This window comes from Stenella coeruleoalba, assembly GCF_951394435.1.
Source record: "Stenella coeruleoalba genome assembly, chromosome: 5".
NCBI lineage: Eukaryota > Metazoa > Chordata > Mammalia > Artiodactyla > Delphinidae > Stenella > Stenella coeruleoalba.
In genome coordinates, this window is record NC_137150.1 from 77366462 (window position 1) to 77392787 (window position 26326).

The 26326-nt window shown below is 38.1% G+C and overlaps 1 protein-coding gene across 1 annotated transcript in view; it reads right to left on the reverse strand.

Moving 5' to 3' along the window:
• Positions 1-705: 705 nt before the first annotated feature.
• The window catches only part of SLC15A2 (solute carrier family 15 member 2), a 37009-nt gene continuing 11388 nt past the window's right edge, over positions 706-26326 (reverse strand). The window contains exons 5-22 of the mRNA XM_079923102.1: positions 25690-25789; positions 23771-23861; positions 23408-23485; positions 18087-18169; positions 17580-17666; positions 17317-17406; positions 17052-17096; positions 15918-15950; positions 15103-15191; positions 13903-13984; positions 13197-13331; positions 12093-12257; positions 11893-11939; positions 10161-10271; positions 9393-9489; positions 3499-3645; positions 2833-2937; positions 706-2503 (exon numbers count right to left, since the gene is read on the reverse strand). Coding sequence (XP_079779228.1) covers positions 2327-2503; positions 2833-2937; positions 3499-3645; positions 9393-9489; positions 10161-10271; positions 11893-11939; positions 12093-12257; positions 13197-13331; positions 13903-13984; positions 15103-15191; positions 15918-15950; positions 17052-17096; positions 17317-17406; positions 17580-17666; positions 18087-18169; positions 23408-23485; positions 23771-23861; positions 25690-25789 — 1762 coding nt within the window. The 3' untranslated portion in view covers positions 706-2326. The remainder of the gene's footprint in view (positions 2504-2832; positions 2938-3498; positions 3646-9392; positions 9490-10160; positions 10272-11892; positions 11940-12092; positions 12258-13196; positions 13332-13902; positions 13985-15102; positions 15192-15917; positions 15951-17051; positions 17097-17316; positions 17407-17579; positions 17667-18086; positions 18170-23407; positions 23486-23770; positions 23862-25689; positions 25790-26326) is intronic.

The following is a 26326-nucleotide window of genomic DNA, read 5'->3' on the forward strand; positions in this document are numbered from 1 at the left end:
ACTCTCTTAAAAAATTTTGAGGTTTTAACCAGCCATGTGATTAAAATGTAAGCCTACATTGTGATGCAGTTGCCAAAAACATCTAATGTTACCTAAGGCTACATTAACAGAAGTGTATTGTTTGGAGAAAAGCAGGTTGTAGTTCTTCTGGTCCAACCAATTCTGGAATGTCGTACATATTTGGCTTCAGATATCACATATTAAGAGGGATTCTGACCCACTGTTACATTTCAGGGAAAGGATATTTTTCAGAAGTGGAAAAACAGTTGTGAAAGGACTGGACTACGCCCTGTGAAGAGCCATGAAAAAAACCTGAGAATCTTTAGCTTGATGAATACTTACTTGATGACTGGGGAGGCGACATGAAAATTCTCTCCAAATAGCAGAAATTCTGCTGCATAAAAGAGAGGTTTATGCTTTTTCTTGTTAGCCATAAAGGAAAGAACCAATGGTAGGAGGTTCCAAAGAGAAAGCTTTCAGTTCAACATAAGGAAGAATTTCCTGCCAGCTTTTCCCAAGTCAGTGTTCTGCAGAACACTATACCATGTGAAACTAAACAAAGTGTCTTGTGTCTTTACTGAAGGATATCTCAGAATCCTTAATATGCAAATGTTAAGAAGAAGATATATATGCTTCATTTCCAAAAGTTATTTATCCATAAAAACTTTTATTCACAGAGCACTGTTACTATCTCTTGAAACAATAGTTCATAGAACAGATTGAGTTAAAGCTGCTCAAAAATGAACAGAGAATCTTCTGAAGAAGCACAGTCAGGTTCACATTAAGATATCTGTGGAAACTGGATGGTGTTGCTGTCACTTCGGTACTTCGGAAAACTTGGTAACTAAGACTAGAGTATTAAAGCTTGGGAAACTTAAGCAACTTTCCTTGTTACGTTTATAACGTGAGACTGACTCAACACAGTTCTAGATGAGAATAATGGAGCAAAACCAATGGAAATGAGGCTCTCTAGGACAACTGTTCTGAACTTTTCCCCCAGCAATACACTGTAGAGTCATGATATTCCCATGTCTGTCCACTGATTCATTCATTGTGTGCAAGGTAATATTTCTCAACTTCTTTCGCCAACACAGCAACAAACAAAAACCTGTCATGTTCTACCACTCCTTCCCTCAACCCCCACATTTTGTTAGAATCCTGATATGGGACCATGTCCCCCATGGAGCACTGCCATTTTAGAAGCTCAAACCTAGAGTATTAATATAACTTTTTTTTTTTTTAATAAACAGGAAAATCTAGGCCTAAATGAAGAAATGGCATTTAAAAATTTTGGGAAAAGTAAAACATGAAAAATTATCAAAACAGATCCACTACTTTGAGGCCGAAGGAAGTACTAATAAAAAAGGAAGTTATGTTCATAAAAATACTGTTGTTATTAAATACTTGTTGCAATAAGCAAGATGATGTAATAATAAGACAAAGCTGGCCCAACAACATTGAAAAGGCAGGGGTGGAAAATTATAATTAGTGTCTACACAGCTGTCCACAGGAGGGCGTACTCTAGGGCTGAAACATTGTAGTCCCTAAGAAGAATGTACACTGTAGAAGAAATGGCTCATCAGGACTTCTGCAATTTATACTTGTTCTCTTTTCCAGAGCCATGTTTACTATCTTTAATTTGGTTTCCAAATATCTATCAGTACTGAGAAAGGGGATTTGGGTTAGTGGATAAAATACTGTAATTGTCAGAAAGATATATCTTCTCCTATGTGTTAATAAAATGTCATTTTGTTTCCTACTCTCTGTACTGAAAAATTAACTACGGTCTTATCAAATCTGGATACCTGAGAAGCCAGGCCCTGGACCAGATCACACCAGACATACCAATTCTTGAGGTCCTTGTACACAGTACAATTACACTGCTAATGAAGAAACTTGAAATACCATTTCTCTGTTATTCTGCAATTTTGCCTCTAAATCAGCACTTCAAAAAGTGGGGTCATCAGTTCTAAATGGCAGGTAAAACAATTCCTACATAACTTTGATAACCACAGAGACTAACCTCAATTTTACATTTGTGTTTTTCATGGCCATTTGGAGGTAGCAGGCCAGCTTCAGCAACACTACACAAGGTTTACCGAGTTCACTGAGAGATGGGAAGACATAGAGTCTCAGGGGACTTGCTATAATGTACTGAAAAACCCAGTCCTAGAACTGCCTCTATCATGGGAGAAAAATAGAGGAGATTAGCTCAGATATGACACTACTTCTCTCTTCTAATCAAGTCGGAGTGAGAAATGCTTAAAGATGGTGATGGCCAAGATCAGAGTCAGGAATTGGGGTCTGGGCAGAGTCCAGGGAGTCATTAGAGCTTTGTCTTCTTGGTCTCCAGGTTGATCATGTTTCCTTGGATTTGGGGAATCTGCTTATCTGCTGACCCCTGAATATCCTCTAGCTTTATAGGAACATAGTAGTGGCCCATGATGGAGAAGATCAGGCAGACCACCAGCAGGAGGCAGGAAAACAAAATGAATTCGGCCCACTGCAGGAAGAAATACATATAAGAGAAGAATATGGAGAACCTGAAACTAAAGGGATCTTTATAGGATGAGGACTGGGGAGCAGATTTACCCAGGGTCACCTGTTTAGGAAGAGCTTTGGCAGAAGACAGGGCTCACTGGCCTCTCCTTGCATGGGCCTATGGTAGTCATTATTGCCACTTACATGTCTATTTTTCTGGCAAAGTCTGTGGGTATCTAATCCATCTCAAGTCAGAGGGCTGAGTGGGGAATGTGGGAGACAGAGGGGAGGGGGAAGAGAGAGCAGAGGAAGTTGGATAGACACGTGCTCCTGCTTCCCTTAGGTCCATACCTGTACCAGGCTGCTGAACTGTGCCACAATAAGCACGATGATGTTCCCAACTGCAACTGTCAACAACCAGGCTGCCTGGAGTACAGACTTCATGCTAGAGGGAGCCTAGAGAGGACACAAATTTGTTAGTAAACAAACTCCCTACACCACCCTCATGCCCCATGCATCTAACCAGAAAACTTCTCCCACAAAAACTTCCCCTACTAAGTTCAGCTATCACTGATGGTAATAATGTTCAGAGTAACAATACGATGGAGCTCTTAACTGAATATTTTAATTCATTATATCATAATCTTCATTACAACCCTAAGGGATAAGTTCTATTACTATTATTTTCTACATAAAGAAAAATAGCATTAGAGAGATACACTTGCTCAAGGTTACACATTAGGTGTGCAGCCGAAATCTGAATGTGGGCAGTTTGATTCCGTAGCCCTTATTCTTAGTATTTAAGTATCCTTTTCTGGATTCCAAACAGCATAGGGATGCAGCCTGCCATTACCCTAGGAGTCAAGTTGATACTCTGTTCAGGACCATAAGGAATCTAAGGCCAAAAAATATGGAGGCCTTGGCCAGGGTCACATACCTAATTAAGGCAGTGCCAGGATTAAAACTCCACCCTCTGAGCAACAGCTCCACCTCCACCTTCCACTTGCAAAAACCTACCTGAGAATAAGAAAACTCAAGTCCTGTGACAGAGAACATGACCTCCCCAGCTGTAACAAGGGCATATTGTGGTAGCTGCCATGCGATGGACATTTTGTTGGCTGGGATATATTCCATCTTCCAGGCCTGAGGACCCTGACTGGTGCTCTTAGTGAGGGAAAGAAGAAATGGGCTTGTCAGGAGTCTCAAGTAAACATTCCTGGCCTAAAACATTTTATGGTCTTATATCCGTCCCCTCATTGTACTTTCATCCTTGTGCTACCAAGCAATTTCTACACAATTTCAGTTTTTTGAAATTCCTTTCAGTAACACTGAACTCACTTGCCTGACTTCAGTCAATCAAATACCATTACTGCAGAGCCCTTAAATGGTAGACTATTTTGATACTGTACTTTAGATTCCCACCATTTTGACCTACTGGGTATTTTGATCCTGGCCAACATTTTAAATGTAAAATGGCATCTGAATTATACAAACACAATGAATTTTCAGAAAAGCATATACTTAAGAAAAGTTTAACTCCTTGTTAAATTTTCTATGTAAATACAGTTAAACTATTTCTAACATTTTCCATTTAAATATCTATTTTACTAAAATTACTTTTATCAAAATGAGTTATTTTCTTGGTAACCCTCACATTGAAGATTTTCTTGATCAATGTTTTTTTTTTTTTTTTTTGCGGTACACGGGCCTCTCACTGCTGTGGCCTCTCCCACCACGGAGCACAGGCTCCGGACACGCAGGCTCAGCGGCCACGGCTCGCGGGCCCAGCCGCCCCGCGGCACGTGGGATCCCCCCGGACCGGGGCACGAACCCATGTCCCCCGCATCAGCAGGCGGACTCTCAACCACTGCGCCACCAGGGAAGCCCTTGATCAATGTTTTAAAATCCATATCAAATACCACTTGCTATGTTGAATTCTATTTATTAGCCATTATTTTTGAACTCAAATCTTACACATTCAAATTTTGTCAAAAAGATGCAATTTTTCTGTGAAATTTTGGTCAAAAAGAAATCTTTTCAGGGTCAACTTTTTGTTATTAATGTTACCAATATACATGATTCTACAATTCTTTTTTCATCTAAAATTACTTTTATTACATGCAGGTTTTTAGCTGTAGTTGGTTTTATTTTATATAGATTATATTTACTAATATTTCTTACAATAATGGAATTAAATTTTTGGAATTATGTATTTTTGTTGGAGTAAAACCCAGTTATTAGGTAGTAAGTGTTATTAAATAGCCGGTGTAATATCTGGATATATCATGAGATAAAAATAGCAGAGCTAAAACATATAGGTCAAAAGTCCCTGAAATCAAAAGTCTTTCATGTCCAAATGCCCTTGATTCTCTGAGTCAAAAGCCATTGCGTTCGAAATGTAGTAAGGCAAATGTTGTTTTAGTTGGTATTGTGAACAATACCTAGGCATATATTTGGGTTTTCTTAGCCTAAGAGAAGACTGTGACCTAAGCTCGTAAATCAAGGTCACATTCTCAAATACCCACAGGCAGGTAATTAACTAAACAAAGCAGGCTGAATGGGAATGATAGGGACTATGGTGAACTGGACAGCCCAACCCCATCTAAAGTGTACAGCCAGTATAGCACCAGCCAACTGACATGGTAATACCTGTTATAGAATCTTCTGATTTTGTTTTTAAGAAATATAAGGAATACAGTTTCTTAGGTAAAATCACTTGAATTTTAAATATTGTCAATTAATAATAATTATTTTTATTTTTGTCAAGACTGTACAGACCAAACAAAACAGGACTACGTGAGGAACTGGGCCCTTAGGTCTCTAATATATGATCCGTACTCTAGATGCTTATTATCCTGGCATTCAGAAACAATATATATAGCCTCTATCTTGAGCAGTATATGAGAGACAGAAGGAAAACACCAGGAATGCAAGTGTTATGGGTTGAGTTGTGTCCCCCTAAAACTCATATGTTGAAGTCCTAACCCCTAGTACCTGAGAATGTGACCTTATTTAGAAATAGGGTTGTTACAGATAGAATTAGTCAAGTTAAAATGAGGTTGCTAGGGTGGGCTCTGATCTAGTGTGACTGGTGTCCTCATAAGAGAAATTTGAACATAGACAAACATACAGGGAGAACTCCATGAGAAGATGAAGGCAGAGACTGGAGTGATTCTTTTACATAACAAGAAACACCAAATACTGCCAGAAAACCACTAGAAGCTAAAGGAAGCTAAATGAAACAGATTCTTTTTTTTTTTTTTTGGTTCACGGGCCTCTCACTGTCGCGGCCTCTCCCGTTGCGGAGCACAGGCTCTGGACGCGCAGGCCCAGCAGCCACGGCCCACGGGCCCAGCCACTCCGCGGCATGCAGGATCCTCCCGGACTGGGGCACGAACCTGCGTCCCCTGCATCAGCAGGCGGACTCTCAACCAGTGCGCCACCTGGGAAGCCCTGAAACAGATTCTTTCTCACAGCTCTCAGAAGGAACCAGCTCTACCAACACCTTGATCTTGTACTTCTAGCCTTTATGACTATAAGGAAATAAATTTCTGTTGATAAAGCCACTCAGCTTGTGGTACTTTGTTACAGCAGCCCTAGAAAACTAATACAGCTAGGTCGGTTTAACATCAGAAAATCAATTAATATAATATACCATATCAATAGAAAACCATATGATTATCTTAATAGACACAGAAAAAGCATTTGACAAAATTCAACCTCCCCCCTTCATAGTAAAAAACAAACAAAACCCACAACAAACTAGGAATAGAAGGGAACTTAACCTGATACCTGATAAATACCTATGAAAACCCCACAGCTAACATACTTAGTGATAAAAGACTGAATGCTTTCCCCCTAAGAGGATGTCTACTCTCACCACTTCTATTCAATACTGTATTGGAGTTTCAAGCAAGAGCATTAGTCAAGAAAAAGAAATAAAAGTCATCCACACTGAAAAGAAAGAAGTAAAGCTTCTTTATGCAGATGACAGGATCTTGTATGTAGAAAGTCCTAAGGGATCCACTAAAAAACTATTAAAACTATCAAATGAGTTCAGTAAGGTTGCAGGACACAAGATCAATATCAACTGTATTTCTACATATTTGCAATGAACAATCTAAAAATGAAATTAGGAAAATGATTACATTAGCAACAGCAAAATAAAGAATAAAATACTTAGGAACAAATTTAACAAAATAAATGTAAAACCTATACTCTAAAAACTATAAAATATTGTTGAAAAATTTAGGTCTTAAAGAAGACCTAAATAAATGGAAAAACATCTCATGTTCACTGACCAGGAGACAATATTGTTAAGATAGCAAAACTCCTCAAAATCACCTACAGATTCAGTGCAATCCCTCTCAAAAATCCCAGCTGCCTTCTGATCCTAAGCTGATCCTAAAATTCATATGAAAATTCATGGAACCCATAATAGCCAAACCAATCTTTAAAGGGAAGAACTAAGTTGAAAAACTCATATACTTACTGATTTTGAAATTTACTACAAAATAACAGTAATCAAGAGATTATTGTACTGGCACAAGAATAAATATATAGATCAATAGAATAGAACTAAGAATCCAGAAATAAGTCCTCACATTTCTGGTCAATTGACTTTTGACAAGAATGTCAAGACCATTTAACGGGAAAAGATGAGTCTTCAACAAATTGTGCTGGGCCAACTGGATATTCACATACAAAAGAATGCAGTTAAGCCCCAAGCTCACATCATATACAAAAATGAACTCAAAATGGATTAAAGACCTAAATATAAGAGGTAAAACTATAAAACTCTTAAAGGAAAATAATGGGCATAAATCCTCATGACACTGGATTTGGCAATGGTTTCTTAGATGTAACACCAAAAGCACAAGCAACCAAAGAAAAAAATTGATAAATTGAACATCATAAAGATTAAAAATGTTTGTACTTCAGTGGACACCATTAAGGAAGTTAAAAAGACAACCTATTGAATGGGAGGAAATATTTGCAAATCATATATCTGATAATGGACTTATGTTTAAAATATATAAGGAATGCTTACAACTCAACACAACCCAATTAGAAATTGGGCAAAGAATTTGAATAGACATTTCTCCAAAGCAGATTACAAATGGCCAAAAAGTACATAAAAAGGTGCTCAACATCATTAGTCATCAGGAAAATATAAATAAAAACCACAATGAAATACCATTTCATACCTACTAGGATGGCTATAATTAAGAAGATAGAAAAACAAGTGTTGGCAAAGATGTAGAAAAATTGCCACCTTTTATTGGTGGGAATGTTAAATGTACGTTCACTTTGAAAAAGTCTAGCAGTTCCTCAAATGGTTAAACATAGAGTTACCATGTGACCCAACAACTCCACCCGAGAGAAGTGAAAATATATGTCCACACAAAAACTTGTACATGAATGTTCATAACAACATTATTTATGTTAGTCAGAAGGTGAAAACAACCAAATGTTCATCAACTGATGAATATATGCATAAAATGTGTTATACCTATACAATGGAATATTATTGGGCAATAAAAAGAAATGAAGTACTGATGTATGCTATATGAATGAACCTTAAAAAATATGCTAAATGAAAGAATCCAGACACAAAAGGCCACGTTATATCATTCCATTTATACGAAATAGGCAGAATAGGCAAATTTATAGAGACTGAAAGTAAACAAGTAGTTGCTAGTGCTAGAGGGTATGGGAGGGAATAGTGAGTAACTGCTAATGAATATGGGGCTTCTTTTTGGAATGATGAAAATGTTCTAAAATTACACAACTCTGTGAATTTATTAAAAACCATTGAACATATATTATTGAAAATATATTCTATATATGTATTGAATATACAATATATATTGAATATGTTAATGCATTGAAAACCATTATACACTTTAAGTGGGTGAACTGTATGGTATATGACTTATATCTTAATAAAGCTGTAATAAAAAATGGCATACTAAAGATATCATGCTAATTAATTAAAATAAAAAAAACTTTACAGATTATTCTCATCACACTTCTAGAAATTTTCCATCTTTTCCTTATTCACTGTCTTCTTTTTATATTTAATACAATGTCAAAAGTAATGAAATAGGGCTTCCCTGGTGGCACAGTGGTTAAGAGTCCGCCTGCCAATGCAGGAGACACGGGTTCGTGCCCCGGTCCTGGAAGATCCCACATACCGCGGAGCGGCTGGGCCCGTGAGCCATGGCCACTGAGCCTGCGCGTCTGGAGCCTGTGCTCCGCAACGGGAGAGGCCACAGCAGTGAGAGGCCCGCGTACCGCAAAAAAAAAAAAAAAAAAAGTAATGAAATAAAATTAGAAGCAAGATTCACATCAGAATTAAAATTCAGAGGTGTCATGTCCTGAGTGCTGAGACAATTGCTTTTGCTGGAGCACAGTTAATTCATCCCCCAAACTTTGTGTAGAGACTGACATTTGTTACCAGTCTTGGTATTTCAGACTGTGATATGCTAGCAGATCAGTTTCCAAGGAGCTAGGAGACCCACATGTGGAGTCAGTCAAGAAGACCTAAACAATTTTTGTTTTCTTGGGGCCATAATGAGACTGCAGCAAACCATGTCACCTCATAGCAATGACTCAAGATAAATTATGTCTACCATTCCCCAAGACCCTGTGCCTGTTGCCAATGTTATCTCTTTTAAGTTCTCATGGAGACCTTAGTAGGTTTTCTAAAGTCATTATAGAAACTATCACCTTTCACTAGAAATAAGTATGTGATGCTGTCTTGCCACAGAGTCTTATCTGGGTCCCAGGACAGATACAGATTCAGATAGATATAGATTTATATATAGAGATATGATATAGTTATCTAGACATAAATATAGATACAGATATATGGAAGGAGAGAGTAAGGATGGCCAGGAGCTACTTACATTAGTAATAACAAACAGATAAGCTGCACCAAAGTCTAGTAGACCCAAATTCAGTGAAAATTCCTCATTTTTTGTTCTACAAGGCACCGCAGAATATCTGGAACAGGACAATTTTAGGTTAGAATAGGCATTACAGTTTAGAAAAGCATTCCCATCTCTGGAGGAAAGAGTGATTTCATCTCTCTACTGATGGTGAATCAATCAGCAAAGCTACCATTTCTCTTTGAGGAGAGGAGTCTCAGAGTGAATTATTTTCATGCCAGGTTTTTTCTACCCCTGATCTGAGCTTTTCATTGTCTGTTGGCTAATTTTTTTTTTAAACCTTAAACCTGAATGCAGAAGGCACAAATTGTCTTCTTTTGTGAACTTCAGACTCTAAGTCTTCTCATCTAAATTTTAAGAATTTTTCTCTTCTAAGTCTTATGAATTAGTGGAACAGCATAAAACAGTGAACCTGAAAGGATAAGCTCGAACGAGGTGTTAATAGGAGTTACCAAAGGGTAGGAGTGGGAGCCAGTAATAAACTGGCAAACCTCCCAGAGATGGCCTTGTTGACTATACAGTATGGCCTTTACAACAAGCATGGTCTCAATATATCTATGCAGAAAAAGGTGAGACTGAGGGAAGCAGGCAAAGGTCGAAAGAGAGCAGGAATCTGTGTATATTTAAAATTAGCTGAGATATACCTAATCCTCCCACCTATATGCAAAGAAAGCATTTAAAAAACAGTTGTTGATAAAAGTAAAATTACAAGGGTAATGCTCTTACTCTCCTCTTTGCACAGTTCTGTAAGCAGACACACCATAGTCTTCTTCAACACTGAGGGAGGTATCTGTACCCAGGGAGATGTTGATCTCTTCATGCAAAGTGTTAACAAACCTAAGGGTAGAGACATTGTTACAGATCAGACAGACTCTCCCACCTGATAAAAGGGCAGGGGCCTTTTCTGTTTTGTTTACTGCTATATGCCTAGTGCCTAGAATAGTGGCTGGCACATAAAAGGTACGTGATGTATATTGTTAACTGCGTGAATAAATGAACTCACATGTAAGAAGCAATCAGTAGTCTTAGCTGTCCCTAACTTTTTCTTTCCTCAGGTATTAGCTTTTTATCTGCCATACTCTCACCTGATTTCAGTTGGGATGACACTATTGTGATCACCCATGGCAGTCCGAGTCTCCTTACTAACCTACCTTAGGTGCACCTAATTTCTTTCCGTCTTCTAATGGTGTAATTCATCAACTGAGACTCCACTAAGAAAAATAATTATGTGTGTGTGTGTGTGTGTGTATATATATATATATATATATATATATATATATATGTATATGTATAAATACGTACCAGTATTTATATAAAACTGACACTTATCCTCTTACAAATGAAGTCTGATTTGACTTATGCAAAACTCAAGACTCCCAGCCCACAGTAGGTTGAGCTATCATTGTTTTGGGTCTGCAGATAACCCTGGACTCTTCCAGAACCATCTTTCTAGTCTTTTGAACCCGGGCCGCTAAATTGCTCCCTCAGTTTAGGTTTCTGGTAGCATTTGCGTTGGTCCCTGGCCCATGGGATTAGAAGGGCAGTTCCCTCTAAAATCCTTGATATTGATTTCTGGACATTCAATCATCCTGCACTAACCTAGAAATTGCTCCCTTTCATCCTTCCTGGAGGTTCCCATTGCTCTCTGACCCAGGGAAGTCCTATCCTCATTGTTGTCTTACTTATTTTTGATCTGTTTACTTTTTCTGAAGCTGCATATGCAAAAGTAGATTATTATGACTGTTCCACCCTTCAGTGAAATTCAAACTTTTTATTGAAAGCTCTCCTCTAAAATGCTATTCTCAACAGCAACCATCTAATCTTGATGGCCATAGGCACATGCATCTGTCTATTTCATGTCAGATTCCTGCCCCAGTGAGCAGGTGACCCCTTCAAGGCTCCATTTCTGTAAATGTCCCAGACTGTCTAACAAGACCTTCAGCCTTATCTAGATTCAAAACCAAGTCTTTTGACTTCAGGTGTGTTGCCTTTACTAAACCATGAGGCCTCTATAGGTTTATTTTAAATTTTACTTAAAAAACACAGTAACTATAAAAGATATTCAACTACCAATAACAAAGGGAGGATTATTTGCTTACTTCTAAATTTCTCTCTGGTGATCACCGAGAGGAAAGAATTCAGTTATTTTCCTAAGAGCAAGATAAGTGGATAAAATTCAGCAGAAGAGATTTATGTTGCAGAGCACAGGGGGCGTACATAAATACAGGGTCATCTTTGAATACCACATGAGAAAGCAAGCCAAAAGACTTGGTTTTGAATCTGTGCTTCTCACTGCCCTGGGAAATGCCTTCTGACACTAATTCTCTTGACATTCTAGGAAGAGAATCCCTGTACAAGACAAGTAGAATGTGAAGTCTCTTCATGTGAAGCCCCACAGATCAGAAGAGACCCAAGATTCAAGAGAACAGAGAGGCCTGGGTCTCCTTGGCATCCAAACCTCATGGCTGTCATCCCATTGGTTGTTTTGTTTTCTTCATCCTTTACCTACAATAGAGGGAAGTAAACATCAGTTACAGCTGACAAGAGGGAACTGATAATAAGAAACTTTGATCATCATTCATATCCTTGGTAAGATATTGATGAGCCCAGTCATTGTACTCTAAGATAATTTGGAAACTAGGCCATTCCTCAACTTACCATCATGCTAGAAATACTTTTCCCATCTTCTCGAATGATCAGCGTGTACCATTTTTTCTCCTCCACAGAATGCTCAGTGTAGACAGACAAATTGTGATATTTCAGTTGGAAGTGGAAATTCTGGCTTTTTGTCTTCAGGTGGAGTTTGGAATAGTGTGGCATTTTCTATAGAATGAAGAGCCTGTCACACTCACCTTCTACCCCATCTTGGACATCACAATCTCATAGTAACCCAGGGCAGGTGACCTCATTAGATACTTTCAACATTACCCTTTAACCTAGTAATTCCATTTCTAGAAATATACCATAGGAGTAATTAGAGGCTTGAATAAAGATTTATGAGTACGGATGTTCATTATAGAATTATGTATAATAACAAAAAAAATTAAATACCTATAAGGAAATACTTTACTAAGCCATGTTATATCCACAGAATAGAATATTATGTATCCATTAAAATCACATTCTCAAAGTTTACCTAAGGGCATGGGAAAATGCTTATGATGGTTAATGTTAAGAAAAAATCAAGGTCAATACAGCATATAGTGTTTCAACACTTTTTAAAAATTTATTTATTCATTTATACAAAAATGCTAACTATGATTATCTCCGTGTGATAGATTTATAGGTGGTTTTTATATCTTTTGACATACTCCCCAATTTTCTACAATAAATGTATATTACTTTTATTGTTTAAAAAATATTTTTAAATGAATATTTCAGAATATATATAATATAGTCGTGAAAATATGCAAGCCAAACTCTTCCACAGGGTGTGTGTTACAAGGCAGTTTGAAATAATAACACAAATTACAACCTATTGAGAGCTTACAATGTCCCAGACATTATGCTAAGCACTTTACATATAATATTTATCCTTACAACAGCTTATGACATAAAAATTATTGCCATTTTACAGATGCTAAAACTGAGGCTTAGAGATCAAATAACTTGCTCAGGGTCTTATAGCTAGGGAATGGCAGAACCAGGAATTGGACTGGGGCAGTTTGACTCCCCAAGTGCATGCTCTTCACCACTGTATTATGCTGCTGCCTTTGCACATAATCTGAATGTGTTTCTGATTCATTCAAGTCCATACGTCACCTGAAAGGATTTGATGGACTCTGCCAACAGAGAGTTGTTTTCATCTCCCAGCACTGTAACCTTCACCTCATTATCTGCCAGATTCAAGACTTGTAGGAAAATCTCTTGGGAATCTGGTTGGGGTGGGGCCATTTCCTTAGGACAGAGAACACGTGTTAGAATTACCAACAAATAACCCTTCAGATACCATGAAAACACATACCTCAGTCCTTTCTCGACAGCCTAGCTCATCTAGTCAGGAGGACACAGTTTCCTACCTCTAAAGAACATTTGGCTTAGAAAACTCTGAAGGCAGTTTGGAGGGGGAAACACCAGCTCAATATAGCAAGCACTGATGCCAGGTAACAAACTCCATGCCTTTTGACTCAGTCGTGGCCTCATACATCATTCCCTAATAGTGGCTATTCAACCTGCCAAAAGTTATTTGAGTGTCTGGTAAGCTATCTAAGAGATGGTTATATATCTTGGATACTGGTGTTTGGAAATTCCTTGACAATATACTCTGAATCACTCAGGTGGGAGGTGGGCTTCATTTTGCACTGCTGCTTTACCCCTGTATCTACTCATTTACCACAAACACTTATTATGCACCTTCTTTAAAACAGGTACTGTGCTTAGGGCCCAGGGAATCAAGATTGAGCAAGTCAGAAAAGTGAACAAAATAGGTATGGTCCTGCTCTCATGGCTTAAGATTTATTGTACTCACATTAATTTTTATCTCTACAGTAGCAGCAACTGCAAAGGCCAGGCATGCTAGGATCATACCAACAGCCATTTTCCTAAGTGATCTATAGGGGAAAGAAAGAGACAATTATAGCTAAACTCTAGACTCTAAAGAATAAAATCTAAACCCCCTAAGCTTAGCTAATTTGGTCCCAATTACTTTTCAAAGTATTGCCTCCCCTTCATATAACCTTCTTTCTACTTTTACTTGAGTCATACTGAATTGTTCTCTGTAATGCACCAAATTTTTCCCTCTATCTTTGCTTATGATTTTTTTATCCATTATGTCATAATAACAAAAATAATAGTAATATAGCCAGATTTACTGAACATTTACCATATACCAGTCACTATACATTATTACCTCCTTTTCCTCTCCTTCAGAAGTCTTTCTTGACCCTGGCCTCTCTCTTCCATCTCTGCATTTCCCTGGCACTTTGCTTTCCTTCTTAGGGCACTTAACAAATTTCACCTTGTTGCAATAATTAACCTTGCGTATTTTCTAGCTTCCTTACTAAAGAGTAAACTCCTTAAGAGCAAGATTTGTGCTTTTACATTTGCATAGCACTTGGTGCTGAACTCAGTAAACTGCTCAATGAATGAGTAAATGACCAAAGGTCATCTGAATATGGTAAGTGGTTATCAAAAGGAAATTGCTATTAAATCAGAAATTAGAGAAAACTTAACACCCTCCTCTTTCAAACTTTACAAAAAATAACACTTCTATTTAGAAGGGGGGGAAAGCAGTAATTAGGGACAATTCTATCCCCACTCTTATGAGGTCCCCCATTTGTTTCATAGGGACAGTGGAAGATTTAAAGGGATTAGTTATCCTCAAAGGCTTTGGACTTCTTTGAAGAGGCAACTTTCAAGAACAAAGCAACAAGTTGGTTTAGGAGCCTAATCTCACATACTTTTTGACTTCCCATGAAGTAGAGTCCTAACTCTTCAACATCACATATGTAAGTCTGCAGTAATGGCTTGGACTCTCTATCATAAGAATTAATTAGATCTAATTCCCGTCCTTCAGTATTAACAGGCATTTAATCTAACATGGATAAACAGAAGCAGAAAAATGATAAATCAAAACAAATCATCACTAAGTAGAAAAGATATTGACTCTTTATCAAACTGGGCAAATGTTGAGTCAGTTTGGAGCAACATAGGCATAGTGAGCACTTACGTGAAGTTAATGCCACACTTGGAGACCAGAGGATAAATGATAAAGTCAAACAGTGGGATGAAGATAAGAACCAAAAAGGGATTTAGTACCTGTAACACCACGGTAAAAGGGATTAGTTACAACGTTCTTCTATCATGAGTGTGAGCATGTGCTCTCATTTGCATGTGTGCACTCTCTCTCACATCCAAACACACTTTCATCATACTATGTACAGAATGATTCCACATCCTTCAGTCTCTTTACACCCAAGACTCTATTTCCCCTGCATAGCACATTATCTTCCAAATATCCCAAGGAACCAGTTTCACTCTGAACCTGTTTTTCTGTCAATCAACTGGGAGCTTTCCCCTCCCATTTTCACTTATCTTCTTCAGCACCACAGCCAAGGGAAAAATGTCATGGCCAGGAGAAAGGAATGAGAGAAGGAAGAATTGGGGATTGTTGAACAAGAGTTTAAAAAGATACCTGGGAGTCACCAATAAACAGAGATTCTGATTTTGTTGCTCACACAACAAAGCCTTATACTTTCTTTGACAATATTTCCATGATACTTGACATGGAAAAAAATCCAGTGCTTATACTTTCCCTGTGAGCTCAAAACTCAGTCTCCCTGGAGTTGATCAGGAGCTACTTACTAAACAGAGAATGTGAAAGAGAAGTGTGGGGCTTAAAGAGAATATTTTCATTCCTATGTTTAGCTCTCCTCAGCATACAAGGAAAAAAACATCAAATTATGGTTGGTAATCCTACTACTATAGGTAATGGTGTAGATGAGGAAAGAAATAAGTACCCGGGACTATAGAGAAGTCTCCTACCTGCATCTGGTCAGGCTGAAGCACAAAAAACCCCTGAAACATGATAACAAATCACATTAAGATGGTGGCCTAAAGACAAAAAAAAAGCCTAGATCAACCATCTTGCTAATTAGCAGGTGAGAAGCTTAAGGTAAAATCTATCAGGTCTTTGGTTCAGGATCACTCTTATCCTTGTAAGGGTATGCCGGGGGTGGGGGGGTGGGGGGGGGCGTGGGGGGCGTGGGGGGCGTGGGGGGGCGAAAGAGACTGGGAATGGCTTTAGGCTATGTCTCCTGAAGGCAGATGGGCTTAAGGGAGAATCTTATTTTCTGTTCACTATGCTTTCTTTAACTTGAAAGAGAATAAAGTCAGTGTGTTTTTTATTAATCTCAGTAACTGCAGTCGTAGGTGGTAATAATATGACGGACAAGACATCATGGTTAGGGTGAAGACTCCCACTGACACACAGGGTTTCTGAAGTTGTTCTCCAGGAGGTCAAAAAGAGGACAAACATGGTAAATCCTGGACAGCCAGGGGAAGGAAAAAGGTGAAATTATATTAAGCAGGCTCCAAACAGACTGGCATCATAAAACCCTGGCATCATTCCACCCTGCCCTCTTCACAACTGAGATGATAGAAAAACAATACAATAATCTAGGAAGTGGGAACAAATGAGAGAAGCGTTTTTGCCAATGAATGGAAATTGGAAAAAGAGGAAATAATGTTTACAATTTTCCCGTTATTTCTGTATCCATGTACAAAATATCCCACCTCTGGGTCCTCTGCTGTTAGCCCTGCCTAAGAGATGGTGTCAATTGTGTTGTAGCAGCAATCAAACCTGCTGTTCCCTGGCCAGGCTTAGATGGAAGAAAACATCCACTTCCCCAGGCTCTATCACTTCATTTGCTATCCTCTCAATGCTTCTTTGTATACATTTAAACCTTTCCATCCTTACATTTCTGATTTCTAAAGATAAGATTCTGCTTTTTATTTCTAGATTTGCTTTCTTTATTTTGCCTACTCAGTATCTTCATGCTAAAGGCACATCTATTATGATCTTATGTCAGTTTTCAGGCAAAAACACAAAGAAATTTCTCCTTAATATGGATTATAAAGAAAATGATAGACTTCTCTGGAAAAATCTCTTCTACTCACCAAATTCCCATTCATCCTGGTGGCTTGCAAGGTCCATCGTGAGCCCTAGGGCAAACAGATGCTATTAAAAGAAATCCTTTTCTCTGAGAGGGAAGGGGCTGGAGGAAGGGGTAGCTTTCAAAAGAACTATTCTTTTTTTTTTTAACATCTTTATTAGAGTATAATTGTTTTACAATGATGTGTTAGTTTCTGCTGTATAACAAAGTGAATCAGCTATACGTATACATATATTCCCATGTCCCCTCCCTCGTGTCTCCATTCTTACCTGCTGATCCAAAAGAGCCCAGAACATGGGCAATGGGATATAAAGAAACAGTACCCTGGTCAGTGCCTTCACATCCATAATGAGCTGCCTCTGCAAGAAGGGGTGAGAAGGAACAGGCTGAATTGCCAGATAGGGTTTTCTTGCTTACAGTAGAAGTGGCCCAGAACAGTAAGAGAAGAGGTCAAATACAGCACGAGGGAATCAGTTTGGACATTAGGAAAGACTACATGGAGGCATCAGATGTTTCTGCAGTTCCAACTTACTGGGTATTTCTCAGCTGCCCAGTCCAGCCAGTGCTCTCGCTTTGGAATGTCCGCAGAACGGTTCTTGAAACGGTTGGAAATGGCAAACTAGGGCAGAGCGTAGATATCAGAGGAGAGACCAAAAAAACATCCCCTGCTTTTTCCAATTCATTATCTCTTCCCTCAAACACACATAACTCTTAAGTGACTTACTCCAACCTTTTGATTTCATCAGGCATTGAATTTCAGAATATTTCAAATCTAATTTTACCTATCCTTATTTTCTGTTGGCAACATACATAACTACATTTCAGAAGACTTTTGCCCATTTTTAAAAACGATTACATTATTTTTAACTTAATGGTTAAGTAGAGGCACAGAGGGAAGACCGATTAATCTCAGTTTGCCAAAAGGCACAGAAGTAGAGCAGAGGTCATTGAGAGAAGCCATGTTTGAAGACCTATATGCTCAGCACAGCATCTCTTTCCCTTTGACTGAAAAAGGTAGGTAAACAATTCATGGACTTACCCAGATACATTTGACAACTTGAGTCACTATGTTTCCTTCAGGAGGTGGTTTTCTGTATATTTTGCTTCCCATTGCAAACACAACTGCAGTTGATAGACAAATAAGGTTCTTAGCTTCTCATTTAGCACATTCAGTATGTAAACACTAAGGACAGAATGCTGAAATATAGGAGTAACTGGCACATCTCAAAAAGGGAGGGAAATGACTGACGCTATCTGACTCTGGAGTTAGAAAAACTATGGGAGCCAAAATGGTCAGTGTTGAGACTTTCCTGTTATCACAGAAATGAAAGTCACCTTTGAATTCTCACTCTTCTTTCTTCATCTCTACATCTGACATATTAGCAACTTTCACTGACCCTCTGTCTTCAGTGCATTTCCTGCCTGCCCCCTCTTTTGCATCACCACTGCTGTGACTCTTGTGTAGGACCTCATAACTTCTATCCTGCATTATCAAAATGGCCACCGACTAGTTTCTCAGTCCTGTTCTCTTCTTCTTTTATCTGATGCCAAATTAAAATCCTTTTTCCAGGACCTACCTAACAAGCCCAAACTCCTGGCATGGAAGGCCTTCCCAAATTCATTATTATCCTGGTGGTTATTATTATCATTAATGATCTCTTGAAGATTTATTATTATATGTAAAGTGTTAGGAGTTTTACATTCAGTACTGATTTAACCTGACAAAATATGTAATACTCTATTTTACACATGAAGAAATCAAGGATTAAAGAAATTAAGCAATCTGTACAAGAAAGTGCCAGAAACTGCATTTTTGACCTGAGGCCTGACTCAAGAATCTATACTCTTAACCACCATAAAGCACCTCATTCATTCATTCTTGCATTACACACTCTGCTAGATACTACTGGTAATAAAGATAAAAAAGAGGTGGCCCCTGTCTGCAATGGCGCTCCCCCTCAACCTACCACTTTCCACTTTACCTTTCATTATTCTCCATTTGGCACCTTATCCTCTAACCACTATTCATCATTCCTATGAAAAATTCTTTTCTGTTCTATTTCTGTTCTTGAGCTCATTCTCTTTCCCTCAATGCCCATCTTTATCCTTTAACCACATCTCCACAGTTATCTACAGGTGAATTTAATTTTCTTATTTTCTCCTTTATTTTACCAGCAATGAGATATTAGTTTTATAATTATAAAAAAGTAAATTTTTTTCAAGTTTATTAAATTTAACTAAAATCCGTGGGAAACCTCCATCTTGGTACCCTCCCAGATGTACTTTCCTCCTGAATGGACTTCCCAGCTCTAGCCAGATGCCCCTCTAGTAGATCTTCTACCCAAGATGCTTTTCTCAGTGACCAGTAGCAATTTCCAATATCCTTACATCTAGAATGCCTGAATCACCTTACTTTTCTCTATCTTAACTTTCTAATTTCTCCATTCCTCTCAGTCAGATTCACTCTACCACTTTTTCTTTATTTATCCTCTCAGTTTCCCCAAAGCTTCTCCAAATAGCACCCTTTACCTACCACAGCCTTCTTACTGTTGATAGAAAAAATAGTTCAGAGAAAAGAATGCTAATCCTGGGAGACCAGTGGACAGACAAAGAGGTATCTAGATAAGTGGAAGATTTTGGACAGGAAATAGACTGCTCTTGAAACTAAGAATGATCCTAGAAAGAGGCTGAAATTCTCAGGAATTCTGGTCTAAAAAGTGACAGTGAAGTGATAAAAGGAAGACCTTGACAAGTTCACACTTAAATTTCAAGGCCACTTAACCAAAGAAGCTGAGTAGGGACCTTGAGTTTCTCTACCATCTCCTTCTACTAGTAGACGTTGCCTCTTACTTCACAAAGAAGATAGAAGGCTTCAAATGAAAACCCCCTCAACTTCTTGCCACCAAATCTATTAACTTCTGTATCCACACCCATCCTCTCCTCTCTCCATTTAGGTGAGGGTGATTGATGTTCCTCCTCCTGTATAAAGGCAATTGTGCCATGTGTGCTTTCATACTGATTATACTGTTTTATCTTACATCTTCAACATGTTTCTTTACTGGAGTCTTCCTAATGACATTCAAGCATGCTCAACATCCTCTCTTGACTCCATGTCGCCTTTCAGCTATAAATACTGTCTTCCCCTTCATCCCTCTTATTCACTTCCCAGTTTACTCTAATTAGTCTCAAATCTCCACCAATCTACCATAGATGATATCATCAAATCAATGACCCTCTTGTCGCTATATTTAATGCACATTTTCCACCCTTATCTTGCTTTCCCAGTCAGTAACATTCCTTACTCTGAATGAGTCCCTTCTTGAAATCCTCTTGGTAGCCAAGATAGAACAACTATCACTTTGGCCATTCCTTCTTAGTCTCATTTGTGGGTTTCCCCTCTTTGCCTGTCTTTTTTTGTTGTTAACTGTTGAACCCTTTACCTAATTCAAATACAAAATTTGACCCTTAACACATTTTTATTGTAAAGGAAATACAAGAACTTACAAGTAAATGCTGGCTTGTATAAAGGTATGCTCAACACTGAATAATCTCATTTAATAATATAAATACATAACAAAGAATTGACAATCTATATATTGGAGAAAATAATCATTGTTAAGTTTTCATTACATTAAGACTCATTCCCATACAAAACATTATTCTAAAGGTTTATGCCATAGAGATTGCCCCTTAATTTGATTCTGGCATTAATGAAATCACCCTGGTTCTCAAAATACGATTTCTGCCTCTCCATTTGCACTGTTTTTTTCCTACTTGGAGAGCCATTCCCCAACTTTTCTTTTGTGAATCTTTATTTGAATAACTTCAGTGCAACCTAGTTACTCATGCCTTTGCTGCACTTCCTTGTAGATATCTTTATTTCTGCACTTATCACAGTGAACAGAACTTCATTGTTCACTTATCTGTATCTTTACCAGGAAAATAAAATTCCTTGCAAATAGGTACCATAACTTGTTTATCTCTAATTCCTGGTGCTTAGATCATTTGACTGTCTTTTAAATACCAGTGTTCCTCACGGTTCTATCCTTGCTGTCTTTTTACCGTACTCTTATTATCTCTTAGTTATTCCATCCATTTTCATGAATTAATTGCTATCCATATATTAATAGCTCCAGATCTTTATAGCTGAAACATTTCTTCTGAACTTTAAACCTGTATTTCCAAATAAATGTTTGATACTCCCAATTAAATGTTCCAAGGACATCTAAAATGTAACATGTCCAAAACTAAATTCATTAGTATTGCCCCAAACGTTTTCTTCCTTATTATCAGTTAATGACCCTACTATCCACCATTTGCTCAAGCCAGAGCCCTACATTCAATGTTGGCTTTTCTTCTCCCTTACTTTCACACATCTAGTCATATCAAGTTTGTCAATTCTGTCAGGACCAAGGAGGGTGAGCTAAGTGAGGCACTCATCTTGAGCACAAAATTTAAGGGAGTACCAAAATTCAGTAATCAAGACAAAGGGTATCCTTGTCTCACCCTTAACCCATTTTTTCTCCACATTACAGTCAGAAATACCACTGAAAAATAAAAATCTAACCATCATTCCTCTATTCAAAATCCTTTTGAAGCTCTCTACTAGTCTCCTGATAAAGTTCTAATTCCTTAGTAGGTTAAAAGGCCCTTCATTATCTAGTTTCTGTCAATTTCTCCTCTCTATCTTTCCATTTATGCTCCAGGCAATTTGAATTCCTTTAAGGCCTTCAAATATGTCATACTATTTCTCATCTCCTTGTCTTACAGATACCGTGTCCTATTTCTGTTTCACTTTCAATCTTTTCTTTGATTAATCTTTGAATTAATTGCTGCTAATCCTTTAGGTCTTACCTTACACATCATTTCTTTCCTGACCCTCGAAGTCTTAGTCAGATATCCCTCCTATGTGTTCCTATAGCTTTCTCTGTATTTCACCAGCTGTGACAGTGATCATACTATATTGAAATTTCCTGTTTTCTTATCTGTCTCCCTCCTCCTGCTGGACCAAATAAATTCTTTGAAAGCATGAATTCTGTAGCTATCTAATTCACCAGTGTGACCCCAAAACCTAGCACAGAATCTGACACATAAACGGCTCATTAAGTCAATGTCTATCAAATTAATGAGTGAAAAAAATCAAATGAATAAATTAAATTATAGTGAAAAGTCAGAGAACTGACTTATTAGTACCCAGAAAATTGAAGCAGCTGACTAATGATGACAGCTAACACTTATTTAACATTTCATAATTTATTAAACATTTCCATTACAGCATCTCTTTTGATCTTCATAATTACTCTGATATGTAAATAATATTATTGTGCAATGATCCAGAGAAAAAGACATAGTACTAATCAGAGGAAAACCAGGAAAATATTTGGCTTCAAAGGGAGAAGGAAGCAGAGAATGCATTATCACAGGGCTCCAGGAATTACGCATAAATTTCCTTGGAATTGGAATTGCAATCTGATATAATAATATTAGCCCCCCCCAACCCCGGGTAGAAAATAATCAGATGGAACATTGAGTCTCTGGGCTCTTTATCCTCTATTGAGCTCTTTATGTGTTTGGACTGGATATCTTCCAGTGGGGGGTGTCACCCAAAGGCTCAGTGTGAGAACAGGTTTCCAGGTCAATGATTAGAAACAATCATGTCCAAGTTTCCCCTTAGGCTGTGTAAACTAAGCAACACACACATCCCCCTTCCACTTCCATTGCTGGGTTCCCTGTGGTAAAGAGAATGCCACTTGATCTAAGTTGCATCAGTTTCCCCCTACTTATCCAACTCCTCTTATTCTCTTTGCTTAAGAGCAAACTTCTTGGGAGCATTGCAGAGCAGGGCAGAAACGGCTAAACCTAGAAGCTACTTTAAAAGGCCCAACGAATTTTAAAAGTCTTTCAATTACCAGATAAATAACCATCAGATGAAATAAGCTAGTTCAAAAGGAAGGATTAATTATTTTCCTTGCTTCATTATATACTGTAGTGTAGATCAGTACATCTCAACCTTGACTACACATTAGAATCACCTAGATACTTAAAAAATTACAGATGCCAAGGCCTTATCCCACAGAGATCCTGATTTAATTAGTCCTACATAGGGTCCAGGGATCAGTCTTTCTTAAAGCTCTCTAGGAAACTTCTTATTAGTTATGTAACCTTGGGCACTTTTTTTTGAGGTTTCTGACTTTATTCAGTTAATTTATCTCCAATGTCTAGGGAAAACCCCTATAATAACACTTACCTAATAGGTTAGTGTGAGGACTGAATGAAATAGTTTGTGTAAAGTGCTTACATCACCCTTTACATGTGGAAGGCATCAGTGGCTATTAGTTTCCTTTGCCCCACTGCACTTACCAAGAGCTATCACCATAAGCAATCCTGGAACTCCAAAAGCCAATGCATAGCAGTCTTTCCCAAAACATTGCACATCTCCTACAGGAAAACAAAACAAAACAAAACAAATTAATCCTGAATCTTAAGTCTTTGATGTTCTATTCTGTAAGCTCAGGTTTTTGAGGTCATAGACATAGCCATCCTCTTTCTTCCCATCACCTAATCCACAATCCTTCTTTTAGGCCAGACAAAGCAAGGTTAAAAGAAATTCTCTCAGATTTTCAAACCCTTATAAAAGGAGAAGATGGACAGGAGGAAGACTTGAACAGATTTCTGGCTGGCCTGAGTAAAGCTTATACAGAGTCCCTCAGAAAAGATACCAACCTCTCAGCATGGGTGTGACAAATGTAGAAATCAAGCTCCCTGCATTGATGGAGAGGTAGAAGACTGAGAAGTATCTAGTCCGTTCCTCTGCCTGAAAAAAAAAAAAGGCCAAATCATCAGTGCAATATGCCTCCTACCTCCACCCCCTACCTCACGTTCAGACTAAGTGAGAGGTACATACACAGAGACAGATTCAGGCACTGCCTCTGTGAATGTGTATGTGAATATCATATCAGATATTTTAACACATATCTCGCTGACCCCAGACAAACATTTCCCTATCTTTCAAACCCTAGTACAAGCATCTTTAACATTCTTTTACCCCTTTATCTTGGCAAAAATGATCATCTTGTACACTATGCCTATGTATTGTGTCCTATACATATCTATTCTTAGTTTCTTTGCATTAAATGTCTGTTTCTTTCTGTAGGTTGAGTTCCTTTAGGGCAGAAATTGTATCTTATTATTTTCTGTATTCCCCACTAGCATAGTACCTGTTATACTACAGACAATAAATGTTTATTAACTGAATTTATTAAGTGATTGAGTGACTAAATTAAATAATTGATTTTGTGGAATGTGTGGTAGGAATAGGACTAGAACATGGGACAGTGGAGTAAATTGTCCGTCAAACAGGATAATTTACCTAATGTTTATGGGAAGTCTGCCAAAGAGTATAAAAGGATGTCTGTGGGCTTGGAAATGGCTGGTGGAAACCTGGAGGTGGGTTTGTACTATTATTGAAATATCTTTGTGGAGCAGTTACAAAATGAAGCAATTTTCAAATACAGTTGCTGATGCTTTATTCATTGTGCACTTCTGTGCTTCATTCTGACACCCCAGATCTTTTCCTGACACATCAGCACAATCCTCATTTTCTATTTATGGTGTGTTTTGCTTCCTCTTCTGGTCCCCATTTAAACTCATTACACCAATCTATGAGTATAGTTCATTGTGCATAGAATCCCACTTGCCAGAGGTTGGTTATTTCTCCAACGTCAGCAAGCAATTATGATCTATGGACCCTCAGGCAGATAAAGAATATAAAATAACTCAAATGGTCTGAAGGGTTAGAGACATGAAGGAAGACAGGACACAGAGAAAGAACAGAGTGAAAACCCAGAAACATGGTAACCAGCTACAGAAGAGGGAATAATACATGGAGACAGACAAAAAAGAAAACTGAGAGGAAAAAAGAGGAAGCTAGAAATGTTAGCTGATCTAAGCATAGACTACTTCCCTTGCCTAGTTGTCACTGCTTCCTTATACAGGCCCATTTTTACCTTTATTCATACTGTTTTCCCCTCCCACTGACAGTGGCAAGTATTTAGGAAAAGAAGGAATGATCATCCAGACAGGTTCATCTAGAGAAACTCATTCTGTTTTATTCCAAATGGTCCTTTTCCCCTTTCATAGAATCTCAAAGCTAGAGATGCTTAAATCATCTCCATACTACTCATCACCTCCCATTCCCAAAGTGATTACCATGTACCTTCTTAAGTAACTCAAGTGAGAGTAAACTCGCTACTTCCAACTATTTGAAGTTTTTCTTTCCATCAAGCCAGAAGCTAGCTTCCTATAGCTTTCAGCCATTGACCTTTGGTTTAATTACTGATATCCTTCAAATATCTATAGACAGCTAAGATATTCTCTTTAATTCTTATCTTATCCAGGCTATAAATATCTCCATTTCCCTCAACCTTTCTTCATAAGAGCATCTTTTAGTCCATCTACCACCCTGGTCACTTTCCTTTGAAATGTTGCAGTTTTTCCCTCTATTAATGACCAGTACCCAGCACTGAACACAGCTCCTCAGATATGATCTGACTGGTGGATCACTTCAATCTTGGCAAATGGTTACCTGCCGTTTGATGCCTGCTCTACATTCTTGAAAAACACAGAAATTACAGGACTCTTACATGTTTTTCTTCAAACTGGTCTCCACCAAAAGCTGCCACACAGGGTTTGATACCTCCTGTCCCCAAAGCTATTAGACTCAAGCCGACCATTGACAGGACTCTGAAATGGAGAGGTGAGAGTACTAACCATATTGATACTAAACACAACTGTAGAAATAAAATATAGAGCTACAAGAGAAAAAAAATGTGTACAAGGGCAAAGACCTCCTTCACATTTCTACACTGTGGGCATTTTCCATATGCCTTCAGTCCTAGGGGAGACTCAGGTACACTTATAATCCTTGAGTTTCTGCCAGAAAATATACATTACATGGTGAGATGTGTCCCTGATAGTTTCATTTACCCCTTGTGCACAACAGATAGAAGCAGATACTGAAGGAACTCCAAAGTTAAAGCACTGGTTCTCAATCTTGTCTTAGTCAAAGGGACACTTCAATAGAATGACCTTGTGAACCCTTATCCCACATATCCTTAGTAACCACAAAATAAAATGTTAAACTAGTCATAACTAATAGGAGTAGTGTCACTGATTTCTGAGGGGACAAAAATAAGGAGGTATTTAATATTTATTAACTTTCAAACAAAATTCTTAACTCATTGGAAAATACACATATAGGCACAGTATAAACATGAATAT